The 14,011-nt window shown below is 37.9% G+C and overlaps 1 protein-coding gene across 1 annotated transcript in view; it reads left to right on the top strand.

The window, feature by feature from the left end:
- ARFGEF1 (ADP ribosylation factor guanine nucleotide exchange factor 1) overlaps positions 1–14,011 on the top strand; it is a 171,509-nt gene that overhangs the window by 55,187 nt on the left and 102,311 nt on the right. Inside the window, exon 10 of the mRNA XM_044004861.1 lies at positions 9,651–9,885. Coding sequence (XP_043860796.1) covers positions 9,651–9,885 — 235 coding nt within the window. The remainder of the gene's footprint in view (positions 1–9,650; positions 9,886–14,011) is intronic.

Here is a 14,011-nt window from a genome sequence, read left to right as displayed (position 1 = left end):
TCTCTTTCTTTACTTTTTTTGGGGGGTGGGTGAGGCAATTGGGGTTAAGTGACTTGCCTAGGGTCACTCAGCTAGTAAGTGTCAAGTGTCTGAGGCTGGACTTGAATTCCGGTCCTCCTGGATCCAGGGCCAGTGTTCTATTGACTGCGCCACCTAGCTGCCCCTCTTTCTTTACTTTTTAATCATTCTCTATCCATTTACTCCCTCCCTGCTGTCTACAAACATGCCATCTCTCACTCATTTTTTTTTCTTTTCAGGGCAATGAGGGTTAAGTGACTTGCCCAGGGCCACACAGTTAGTGTCAAGTGTCTGAGGCTGGATTTGAACCCAGGTCCTCCTGAATCCAAGGCCAGTGCTTTATCCACTGCACCACCTAGCTTCCCCCTCTCACTCATTCTTAAAGTCACTTGCCATCCCCTCAAGACATTTGCCCTTCATATCACCCATTCCACTGCCAAATTCCTCAAAAAAACATACTCTCTCCTCATATCCCATTCTTTTTTTTTTTTTTTTTTTTGTGAGGCAGTTGGAGTTAAGTGACTTGCCTAGGGTCACCCAGCTAGTAATTGTTAAGTGTCTGAGGCCAGATTTGAACTCAGGTCCTCCTGAATCCAGGGCTGGTGCTCTATCCACTGCACTACCTAGTCCGTCCGTTCCCCCCCCCCCCCAAATTCATTTTTTAACCCTCTTCAATCTGGTTTTTATCCGTGAAACTGCTATCTCCAGAGTCACCAACAGTATCTTAATTGCCAGATACAACATACTTTTTTCAGTACTCATCCTTCTTTGACCCCTACCCACTTTTTTGTTTTGTTTTGTTTTGTTTGCGGGCAATGAGGGTTAAGTGACTTGCCCAGGGTCACACAGCTGTTAAGTGTCAAGTGTCTGATGTCAGATTTGAACTCAGGTCCTCCTGAATCCAGGGCCAGTGCTTTATCCACTGCACCACCTAGCTGCCCTGACCCACCCACTTTTTGACAACATTTCCCAGTATGTTATCTAGAATCTATTAAGTACCTGTTAAATACCAGGCACTGTATTAGATGCTGGGATACAAAGAACTCTGAAAAGCAGTCCCCTTTCCCAAGAAACTCACTGTCTTATGAGGAAGACAACATGTGAAAAACCATGTGCAAATAAGTTATGTACAGGATAATTTGGGGTAATGTCAAAAGAAAAAAATGCTAAGCTTAGTAGGGCTAGGAAAGTTTTTTTGTAGATAGTGGGCCTTTAACTGAGACTTGAAGGAGGCTAGGACATCTAGGAGGCAGAGATAAAGATGAAGAGCTTTTGTTTAAGGACTCCATCCAATCTATACTGCATTTCTAAGTCTGTGGAGGAGAGTAAGGTGTAAGAAAACTTGAAAGGTAGGAGTCAGATTGTGAAGGGCTTTGAAATCCAAACAGGATTTTACATTTGATCTTGGAGGCAATAAGGAGCCACTAGAGTTGGTTGAATAGGTAGGTGATATGGTCAGACCTGCATTTTAGGAAGATCAGTTTAACAGCCCAGTGGACAACAGATTAAAGTAAGGGAGATATTTGAGTTAGAGATACCAGCCAACAGGTTATTCTAATAATCCAGATGTGAGGGGATAAAGGCCTGCACCAGGGGGGTTGCAGGGGAGTCAAGAATGACAATTAGGTTGTGAGCCTACATGATTGGGAGCATGGTACTGTTGACTTTATTTTTTTTTATTTTCTATTTTCTTCTTCTTCTTCTCCTCCTCCTCCTCCTTCTCCTTCTCCTATGAAAGTGTAAGTGATTTGCCCAGAGTCACATAGCTAGTAAGTGTCAAATATCTGAGACCGGCTTTGAACTCAGGTCCTCCTGAATCCAGGACTGGTGCTTTATCCACTGTGCCACCTAGCTGCCCCTGCTACCATTGACTTTAACAGGAAAGTTAGGAACAGGGCAAGATTTGGGGGGAAATATAAAGAGTTCAATTTTGGAAATGTTTAGTTTAAGATTTCTATGGGACATGCAATTTGAACTGTCTAAAAGGCAGTTGGAGACGTAAGACTAGAAGTCAGGAGAGAAGTTGGGACTGGACAAGTAGATCAAAGAGTCATCTGTATAGCAGTTATAAACATGGACATTGATGAGGTCACCAAGTGAAATAATACAGAGGGAGAACAGAAGTGAGTCCAGGACAGAGCTTTGGGGTTGCCTAGTGCTTTTGGTAGGAACAACATGGATAAAAATCCAGCAAAGGAGACTGAGAAGGAATAGTTAGACAGGAAGGAAGAGAACCAAGAGAGAACAATATCATGAAAACCTGAGAAGTATCAAGGAAAAGAGGGTGATTTGACAGTGTTAAAGGGGTCAAGAAGGATAAAGATTGAGAAAAAGCTGTTAGATTTGGCAATGAAATCATTACTAACTTTGGAGAAGCAGTTGTGGTTGAGGGTCAGAAGCCAGGCTTCAAAAAGCTAAGAAGAGAGTGACAAGAAGGGAAGTAAAAGCACTCATTGTAGATGGCTTTCTTAAGGAGTTTAGCCACAAAGGAGACGGAGGGAATAGAGATATGGGATGATAGCTCAAATGAGGGGGTTTTGAGTATGTGGGGGACACATGTTAATATTTGTAGGGAGTAGGGAAGCAGCCAGTAGACAAGGAGTGATTGTAGTGAGAAAATGGATATTAATAGAGGTTTGCTGGAGAAGTTAGATGGAATGCTATTACTTGTGCAAGGAGTTTGCCTTGGCAAGGAGAAAGGCTATCTCTTCATGTCATATGGGAGTGAAGAAAGAGATAGTAGAAGTCATCTGAATGACGTGGGAAGGAAAAGAGAAGAAGAGGGAATTCCTCCTCTCTTTCTTCCTGGTTTTTGGGTTTGTTTGTTTTTTTGTGATAATGTTCTGTCACATATCTTTTCCTACATGTCTGATGGATTCTTTTCGGTTTCCTTTGGCATATCATTATTTGTGCCTTGTCTGAGTGTTCCCCAGGGCTCTGTCTCTGGCCCTCTTTTTTATTCACTCTCTCATAGTGATCTCATTAACTCATGTAGGTTCAGTGATCAACTCTATGAAGATGATTCCCAAATTCACATACCCCCATTTAATTTCTGTCCTTACCATTAGTACTCATCACCAATTCCCCAGCATGCATCTCTATCTGTATGTTTTTTAGGCATCTTGAATTCATCATTGTCTAATTGAAGCAGCTAAACAGCACAATGGATAGAGGTTGAACTTGAAGTCAGGAAGCAGAACAGAGGTCTATACACACACAACATTTATCATTCTGACCAAGGCCTTTGATACTGTCAGTCATGAGGGCTTAAGGAAAATCATGGCAAAATTTGGTTGCCCAGAGTCCATCAGTATTGTATACCAGTTTCATTATGGCATGTTTGTGTGGGTTCTGGATAATGGACAATGCTCTTGCACTTTCCCAGTCATCAGTGGAATGAAGCAGGGCTGTGTGCTTGTTTCCATGCTTTTTAGCATGTTTTCAGGGATGTTGTCAAATGCCTTCAATAAGGATAGAAATGGTCAACTGTTGCAGTGACAAAAAAAATTATTTAACTTGACAAGGCTAAAAACCAAGAATAAAGTGGAGGGATAGTTGGTGCATGACTATTTTTGTTTGAAGATGATTGTGCACTCAGTGTAGCCTCTGAAGCTGAGATGCAGCAAAGTATGGATTGATTGTCTGCTGCTTGTGCTAAATTTGGCCTAACAATTAACACCAGGAAAACAGGTTCTTCACCAGCCTACACCACACCATCCATACATGGAAACATCGATTACAGCAAATGGAAAAAGTTTGAATGTTGTGGATAAGTACACTTACTTTGGCAGTATACTCTCCAGGGATAGATGATGAGGTTGACTTAGGCATTGCCAGAGCAAGCTCAGTGTTGGGCTCAGAAGAACAGTTTTGGAGTAAAAGAGGTATTAGGCTGCCTACAAAACTGAAGTTCTACAGAGCCATTGTTGTATGCCTGTGAAACCTGGACAGTCTACCAGCACCATGCCAGGAAACTGAATTGCTTCTAACTGAATTGTCTTAGGAAGATTCTGAAGATTACCTGGCAAGATAAGGTACCAGACACTGAGGTGCTTTCTTGAGCTGAACTGCCAAGTATTCAAACTTTACTTCAGAGAGTGCAATTCTGATGGGCTGGCCACATTGTTCGAATGCCAAACACAGTTTGTCTAAAAGACTATTTTGTGGAGAACTCCCACAAAGCAAGCACTCACACAAAGGTCAGAAGAGATAAAAGGACACTCTCAAGGTCTCTCTGATTGATTGATTATGAAACATGGGAGATGCTGGCACAGGACTACCCAGCTTGGCATGCTTGCACCAAAGAAGGTGCTTTGCTCTATGAACAAAGCAGAATTGCAGTAGCTCAAGAAACATCGGTGCACATATTTAGAGACTTCTCCAGTCCACATGTTCATAGGGACTATTTCTGTCCAATCTGTGGTAGAAACTTCCAAACTCATATTGGTTTGATCAGCCACAGTCAGATACACTGTATACCCCGATCCCAACATAGTGATGTAATTTTGGTTCTCTTCGAGAGAGAGAGAGAGGACAGCAACCATTTACTAGATGAAGTTTTGTTTAAAAAAAAAATTACACAAAAGGATAATTACTACCAAGCTTTATTATAGAAAGTGATTTAAAATTCTACTTCTAGTCTCTGAAAAAATAGATCATATCTCATTTTGAAGCAAATGATGTGTATATCAGCAGGGAAACTGCTCACAAGGATAGCAGTGCACTTTTACAACAATAGGAATAGGTGTTATTTTTCCTCAAACATAGTTTTCCAGAAAATGGAAACTATAACTTTTTGAATATTTAAAATAGTTTAAATATACAGAAAAACACAAAAAAATCATTACTTCAAATGCTGACATATTCAAATGATAAACATCAAGGTATAAGTGGGCATTTTAGTGTTAAGAATTGAAATGCCTGCAACAATTTAAATTAGAGTTATTTATCTTTGATTATAGAAAACTTTAACTTGTCACTTTCAACATAAAAGTTTGGTGTATTTTTTTAATGAGACTTCTCATTAGTTATCCTAATAATAGGAAGAGGGACAGGGAATTGGAGAGATTTTGACCGAACAAAGGTGAAAATTCTGTGAATGTTAGTGTGATCAGACATTAAAGGAACCAAGGAATTTCTGTCCTTAAAAATTCTCCTTTTAAAGAGAAAACTATCTGACTTGGATGGCTTAGCTGTTCATACAGGTGACATGCAGGTGCTAAAGTATGACCTGTTAAAAACTCATTATGGGGGGGGGGCAGCTAGGTGGTGCAGTAGATAAAGCACCAGCCCTGGATTCAGGAGGACCTGAGTTCAAATCCAGCTTCAAACACTTGACACTTACTAGCTGTGTAACCCTAGGCAATTCACTTAACCCTCATTACCCCACAAAACAAACAAACACAAAAACTTCATTATGACCTATAATTCTATGAACCTTATAACGGTTCAAAATTTTCTTTAATGTTTCCAACTTTCTTACACTCTTATATTGTATTGTAATATCCTGAAGAAGCTCAGTTGTTTTGATTTGTGACAGATGAAGCATCAATTTTGGTGGGGCTTGGTATCATATACTATTACCTGAACTGGAATTTCTTGATAGTGGGATTTCAAAGCAGGGTAGTTTGCTGTGGTGAGGCAACTGGGGTTAAGTGACTTGCCCAGGGTCACATAGCTAGTAAGTGTTAAGTGTCTGAGGCTGGATTTGAACTCAGGTACTCCTGACTCCAGGGCCGGTGCTCTCTCCACTGTGCCACCTAGCTGCCCCTATGGTCATTCTTAATCTATGGAATTAACAAAATCTTTGGTTTTCAAAAAACAATTGAACTCTAAGATAAGTCTCTGTCATTTATCTAGCATTCTTCACAATACAGTCAACCTTTTAGTGAGAATTTTTTTTTTTTTGGTTTGGTTTGGTTTTTTGTGGGGCAATGAGGGTTAAGTGACTTGCCCAGGGTCACACAGCTAGTAAGTGTAAAGTATCTGAGGTCGGATTTGAACTCAGGTACTCCTGAATCCAGGGCTGGTGCTTTATCCACTGTGCCACCTACCTGCCTCCTGGTCCATATCTTTTGATATCTCTACTCTAGGGTTTAGAGGTGGTGCAGAGTTTATATAATACCCATAGTCCTCTTCAAAATAATGATCTATTGAAGAAACCCTCCTTACTAGAGGAAGCACTCACTGAAATAAACAATGGAAAAACTGGGACAGGAGTCTAGAAGAAATTAGATTTAGACAAATACCTCACACCATACACCATGATAAGCTCCAAATGGATACTGTGTGTGTGTGTGTGTGTGTGTGTGTGTGTGTGTGTGTGTGTGTGTGTGTGTGTGTGTAAAATTACATTGTAAATAAATTAGAGAAGCAAGGAGGGAACTACCTTTTATATTAGGAAAGAGCGATAACAAAGTGATAGAGAGGTTTACAAAAGTAAACCAGACCATTTTGATTATATTGAATCAAAAAGATTTTTGACACATAAATCTAATTTAGTAAAAATCAGAAGGGGAGCTAGGAAAAAAAAAATCTTTGCAAGAGATCTGAGTCATTCCTCAATAGACAAATGGTCAAAGGCTATGAAGAGATAGTTTTCAAGTGGAGATATCCAAATTACCAGCAGTCATTTGGAGAAAAAAAAAGTGTTCTGAATCACTAATAATTAGAGAAATGCAAATTTAAATGACAGCAAGTTTCCAATTTGAACTTATCAGCCTGGCAAAAATAGCAGAAGAGGGAAATGACAAATGTTGGAGAGGTTGTGGAATTGGCCCAGCCAACAGTTTTAACTGCCTCTAGAAAGTTACCAAACTGTTTGGACCTGTTGACCTAGCTATACCACTACTAGGAATGTACTCCTAAAGAAATCTGAGGAAGAGGATTTATATGGACAAAAATATTTATAGTAGCTCTTTTTGTAGAAGCCAAAAATTGGAAACTTATGGGGACATCCTCCTTTTGAGAATGGCTAAACAAATTGTCACATATGAATGTAATGGAATGTTAATTGTGCCATAATAAATGATGAAATAGACAATTTTAGAGGAACCTGAAAAGATACCATGGTAACAGCATTTTAAAGAAGAACAACTTTCAAAGGCCTTTGAACTTGTACCAACGCAGAGATAAACCACAAGTCCAAAAGAATGAAAATCAAACATGACTCTCATGTCCTGATAGAGGGGTAATGAACTTAAATTGCAGAGAGAGACCTAAATTATCAAACATAGCTAAGGCAGGAATTTGTTTTGCTGGACTGTACAGTTTGTATATTGAGAACTCTATTTTGGGGTGTGTTTTGTTTGCTTGGGAGGTTTTGGTTTTTTGTTCATAGAAAGAAGGTTGGTAGAGTGAGCTGCAGTTTGATAAAAAAGATGATGCTAATTTTTAAAAATTCAAATATATAATCTCTCAGGGGCTACATAGCAATATGGAATAGTGCTGGACCCAGAATCCGGAAGCCTTGGATTGGAATTCTTCCACAGAAACTAGTCTCTGTGTGATAGGAGACATATTATTTAACCTCTCTCAGTCTCAGTTTCTTAATTTGTAATATAGGGATCAACCTGAAAGTGACCACTTCAGGGCAGCATAAAATGAGGCAATGTATTTCAAGCAAAAACTTCAAAGTGATATGTCAATGTCAGCTACTACTATCATACAAAGATAAGTGTATTTAATCTCACTGGCTGGATTATTACATTTGTGCTCCAGTTTAGCTGTACATTTTCCTTTGCCCCCTTGTCATACCATCTTTCATGCCTTAACAAATTCTACTCTGTATTACGTGTGCTATATTACTACCCTTGTACACCTTTATGATTATTCATTTCAGGTGAGCCTTTCTTTAGAAAGCTTTTCCTGATCTTCCCAATTGTCAGTGTTTTATGTTGTATAAAATTACTTCATTTATTTGTGTGTGTGTGTGTGTGTGTGTGTGTGTGTGTGTGTGATGTACAGTAGTCTGTGGTCTTTAGGCCTAGGACTGTCTTATGTTTATATTTGTGTCTATACTGTCTGCCACAGAGCTTTGCTTTGTAGAAGGTGCTAGATAAGTGTTAGGAATTGACGTTGTGAACACAAAATAACAAATAGTGAGAGTTAATAGTATAATATATGGTATGACCAAAGTATTATGCAAGGTCCATAGACAGACTGCTCATTTAGACCTGGAAGACCAAAGAAACTTCCCTAAAAGAGATGTCAATTGAGTTCTATTTTAAAGAATGGGAATAAGGAATTAAAGGAGCAAAAAGAATTAATATAAGGAAGTTTTTTTTAAAAAAAAAGACATAGTAGCAGGACATGTATGGTAAATGGCAAACAGTCTTTTTTGACTGGATCATAAATTATATGGAAAGAAGTTGTTTCATACGAAGTTGAAAAGATAGGATGATACTATATTGCGATGGACCTTAATTGTTAGGTTAAAAGTCAAATAACACATGAGTAGAGCTACATATGCATAAGGATAATGAGTCTTCCATTAATGTAATGGTTTGATTAAATGTTGGAAAGGGTAGATGCTAGAAAATCTAGTTGTGTGCCTATTTTACTAGTGTAGGTGGGTGGCAATTAGCACCTATAATTAGACAGTGATAGTAGAAATAGAAAGGTTGGAATTACAAAATCATGAATTAAAAGCTAAAAAGGACCTTATCAGTCATCTAGTCCAAGTCTTTTATTTCTAGATGAATGGAGTGGCTCCCAGCATATATGTGATAATTATTGTGAACACAGAATCTACCAGCCTTGGAAATTGTATATATGAGATAAAAGAGCTAGAAAACTCAGGGACAACACCAGGATTTCTCTCAAACATGAAAGATGAGGTTGATTAATAGTTGTGTAGCAGAATTAGTGTTTGGTTTAAAAGGCAAAATGTAGACCTTTTGAGTCTGCCTGACGGGTCAGACATCTAGGTAGGGACACCTTATAGGCTTTGGAGATAAAGGTCTGGAGTGCAGAAGAGAGATCAAGATGTAAGGCACAGATTTGTGAGTCATCTGCCTCTGGGTAATTTTTTAAGCCACTTTACCTTTTGGGGCCTTAGTTTCTACATCTTAAAAAGAAGGTATATCCTAGGTGTCCCTCCAAGGTCCTTCCAGCTTGAAAGCAGTGACATTGAGGAGAGGAGAGATGGATGGAAAAGAAGGCGGCCAAGGACATAATCCTCACCTCTCTTAGAGGGTCTAGAAGAGAAACCAGTGCAGACAAAAGATGGATAGATTTAAAGACAAAGAAATAGAGAGAATCAGGAAGTATAAAATTCTGCAGATATCAGTGAGTATAAAAATAATGGTTTATTCATTAATATCTAATATAGAGAAAATAATGTTAAAACTAGTTTGCATAATAGGTCACATTCAACCAAAGAAAGTCAAAATATAGTAGTTTGTTTTTGTTGTTTGCTTTCAGAACTAACTTGGAAGGGTATAAGTTTTTAAATTCTTTTCTTTTTAGATAGAATGATAACATTTGTGTTTGTTTTTCTCCATTTTGAAAGTTTTGTATGATTGTGTGGAAGCAGGAAACATCTTTAGAAGGAACCACTCCAATTCAACAAGCATTGCAAGAGAGATGTGATCAGTTTTGTCACCTATTGTGCATTTTGCTTTACATTTCAGGTCTCATGAATTGCGATCCAAGATCCTTTCATTGCAGTTGCTTCTGTCCATTCTACAAAATGCAGGACCTGTTTTCAGAACCAATGAGATGTTCATTAATGCTATTAAGCAGTATCTATGTGTTGCACTCTCTAAAAATGGAGTTTCGTCTGTTCCAGAAGTTTTTGAGCTTTCTCTTTCTATATTTCTTACCTTGTTGTCAAACTTCAAGACACATCTGAAGATGCAGATTGAGGTATGCTTTGCAAAAAAGTCTTGGTTAAACTTACTGTTTGCTACCATATACATGCTGCATCTTGAGTATGTTATGTGGCTACTCATTTTTAGCAATATTGTGTTTTTTTAATAGTTATTGACAGAAATTTGTGTTTGAGTTGTTATTTTTCTTATTTTACATATTATAAATACATATAAGATAGATGACCGTGATGACTGATCCTTAAAGCCATTTTGCAACTTTGAACTACTGTATAATAAATTTGTTCTAAAAGAAAATTCTTAATTATGCTATCTGCCCTAGTAATCTTTAAAATTCTTTTCAAAACTAACTTGAGTTTCACTCATCTATTCTTATTCTCTTCCCATTCCCCACCTTTAACACACATAGTTTTAAAATAAGATACATGAAAAAATAATTTCAATGTTGCATTTAAATTTTATTCATAGATGAAAATGTAAACTATCAGAAAATCTTTCAAATTTATATTTTATTTTCAGATTTTTTGTTAGAATGTTTAATATACTAGTTCTTAATTTATTTTCACAATCAAATGCAATCATTTGTGTTATAATATGACATCTGCATTCCTAAAAATCACTGAGATACAAAATTGCTCCGTGAAAACCACAAGGTTTATGGGTAAAATGAAATTGGAACACAACACAAACTTTGTGAATGAAACATATTTTTAAAATGATAGGAACCAGGTAGCACAGTTTTATGCATGTTAAAATATATAAGAAATATATGAACATAATAAATAATGTCAGCATCCTACAGCATCAAGCTGCTTACTTGGCCTGTGGCCAGGTTCCTACGGCAAAGTTGTAACTCAAGGACTAGTGTTTTGGCTACAGCCATGGTGGAGATGGGGGAGGGCAGAAGTACATGTAGAAAATAGCCCTCCTCTCCCCATAGCTTCTACTGCATCAGAAGATACACAGTAAATATGGCACTTTACCTTAAAAAAGACCTAAGGGCTTGTAGAGGTAGGCATCAGAAGGGTTGCAACTTGGGAGTTATTGTGAACTGGTGGAAGGAGGCTTATCTGAAGCAAAGCACATCAGATGTGGATGGCTTATACTCAAGATTGTTCCCTAATAGAGCAATCACATTGTAGCACATTTACATTTTTGAAACAAACATTAGAACTATCTCATTTTTCTAAAAGAGAACTTTGGTTGCTTTAGTAGAAATTTCTTGTTCTTTTTTTTTTTTTTTTTTTGGCAGGGCAATGAGGGTTAAGTGACTTGCCCAGGGTTACACAGTTATAGTGTCAAGTGTCTGAGGTTGGATTTGAACTCAGGTCCTCCTGAATCCAGGGCCAGTGCTTTATCCACTTCGCCACCTAGTTGCCCCCCACCCCTAGTTGTCTTTTAATCAGTCAACAAGCATTTATTAAGTGCCTCCTTTGTGTGCCAGGCCCGGTGATAGACTATGAAGATTCAAACACAGAAGTGAAAGAGTCCATGCCTTCACAGAGCTTATATTCTGGCATGCAAGAGAGCAGGCACACATATAAGTATATACAAGGTACATGCAAATCAGTGCAGTGTAATTTGGGGGAAGACACTAGCAACTGATGGGGAGCAAATCAGAAAAGGCTCCATGTAGAGCTGAGCTTTGCAAGAACTTAGGTTCTCTTCAGCAGAGATGAGTATATGGTATATTGCAGGCATGGGAGACAATCTTGCAAAGGCATAGTGAGGAGAGATGAAGTTTTGTATTTGAGAAACAAGGATGGCCAGTTTGGCCGGACAATGCACTGCATCAAGAGAAGTCAAATGTGTAAGCCTGGGACCAAATGGTGATGGTCTCACAGTGCTAAAAGGAAGAGTTTATATTTGACCCTAGAGGTAATAGGGAACTACTTGAGTTTATCAAATAGGAGAATGACTTAGTCACACTTGTGCTTTAGGAATATCACTTAGGCTGCATTCTGGTATCAAGGTGTAGTACTTGTATCTTGTCTCAAAGTCAAGTTCCCTTTTCTCTATTATACATGACTTTTTTGTTCTGTTGTCTGTCTAGTTCATTATATGCATATTTTTTAAATTAACAGATGAAGTTACAACCTAATGTTTGATCACTCAAGTAAGCATTGTCGTATATTTCAAGAAATTTTTGGTGGTAGAAAATAAAAGTTCAAATGTAAATATTTTTCAGTGAATTTGGATTTTAAGTACATTATATCATGGATATAAAAATAGAATAAGTACCTTCTATTTAAAATGTACTACAGGATATTTTAGACTTTTTTTTTTAAAGGAAACTTTCAGATAAATTGTTTCTTGTGTCTCTATCTTAGCTAGTTTGCAGACTTCCTATATGTCTGTTAAAAGGAGATAGTGAGCAAAACTGGTAACAAGTACTGTTTTTAAGGCTCATTACTATATGATTTTGTAATGAGTAATTGAAAATAAGAGCATTATTTCTGGATGTGTTTTATTGCAAACTGTCTACTTTAATTTGATCCTTGAGGTATGTATTTGATCCTTTTATAGAATTTCAGAATTTTTAAATTTTAATCATATATATGTATCCTATATGTTTTTAATATATAAAATATATTATACACACACATAATAACATCATTCTCCTTCTCTCTACTCAAACGGCCAGTACCCTCTTTAGATACTCATCACTTTTTACCATGACTTTTAGTAATAGTCCCTTTATTGTTCTCCCTATTTCCAGTCTTTCCCCTTTACAAATCCTCAACACAGCTGCCAGATTAATATTTCTGTGGCTTGGGTCTGACCCTCTCTCTTCCCTATTCAGAAACTGTCAGGGACTTTCTATTGCTCATGGGATAAAAATAAAACTCTCTTAAGTCTTCCTTTTAAAGCTTTCCTCAGTCTGGTTCCCACCTACCTTTCCAGACTTAATTCCCAGTATTCATACTCAGACACTCTGCATCCCAGCCAAACTAGTCGACTAGTCCTCCTAACTTGCAATGGTATCTTCAGTGTCCATACTTTTGCATAGGCTGCCTATACCTCATGGTTGGAATATATGCCCTTCTGCCCTGGAATATACTCCTGCCTTTAAAAATCTTGGGCTTCTTTTCAGGATCAAGTTCAGCCTCCTCTGAGGATCTTTTCATGACCCTCCTTCCCCCCCCACCCAACTTCTTAATGCTCTCTCTTCCTCAGTTTATCTTTTATTTTACTTACCTGTATGTGTTGTATGACAACATCAGAATGTGAGTTACTTGCAAATAGAGTGTATCTTTTGTTTGTTTTTATCTTTTAGCCTTAGAGCCTCGCACATAGCAGGTGCTTGATGTTTATTGAATTAAAGGCTATGTTGGATTCTACACATTCATTTGACCTTTCTTTCTGGCTCTGTAGGAGCTCCTTTTACTCCTTATTAGTGACTATTGGCATATCTTAACTAATAGAATCTTCAGCGTGGTTAGGACTAGGGTATCATTTTGTACACAGTGTAATCTGTAAACTGGTGTCAGAAAGACCTAGTTTCACACCTAGTATCTGATGCTGAGCAAGTTGCTTAACTTTTCTGTGCCATAGGCAACTTTCCAGAACTTCACATTCCAAATGAGTTGTGATTTGCTTTGGTAGAGGCAGTTCCTACTTGGACCAAATCAGAAATTCTTCACATATTTGAATAATCCTAGAAGGACTGACACAGGCTTTTACTGATACTACCTTAGGATATAGTATGTTTTACCCTTGAGTAAAGATAAGGATGACCACTTGTTGAACATTTTGTAGATGGAAAGATGGTATTCTTAAAGCTTAGACCTGTGGTCTGTTACAACACATGTATTCTGTAATTCTTAAAAACAATTTACATAGGGGGCAACTAGGTGGCACAGTGGATAAAGCACCAGCCCTGAATTCAGGAAAACCTGAATTCAAATTCGGACTCAAACACTTGACACTTACTAGCTGTGTGACCCTAAGCAAATCACTTAACCCTCATTGCCCCCCCCCAAAAGATAGAAAGAAAAATAATTTACATGGGGGCAGCTGGGTGGCACAATGAATAGAGCACCAGTTCTGGAGTCAGGAGGATCTGAGTTCAAATTAGGCCCCAGATACTTACTAGCTGTATGACCCTGGACAAGCCATTTAACCTTGTTTGCCTCAAAAAAAAAATTTTTATATGAAGGTTA

The sequence above is a fragment of the Dromiciops gliroides genome, chromosome 1 (assembly GCF_019393635.1).
Source record: "Dromiciops gliroides isolate mDroGli1 chromosome 1, mDroGli1.pri, whole genome shotgun sequence".
In the NCBI taxonomy this organism is placed as follows: domain Eukaryota; kingdom Metazoa; phylum Chordata; class Mammalia; order Microbiotheria; family Microbiotheriidae; genus Dromiciops; species Dromiciops gliroides.
The sequence above is the reverse complement of the archived record's forward strand: the minus strand, read 5'-3'. Positions and strand labels throughout refer to the sequence as shown.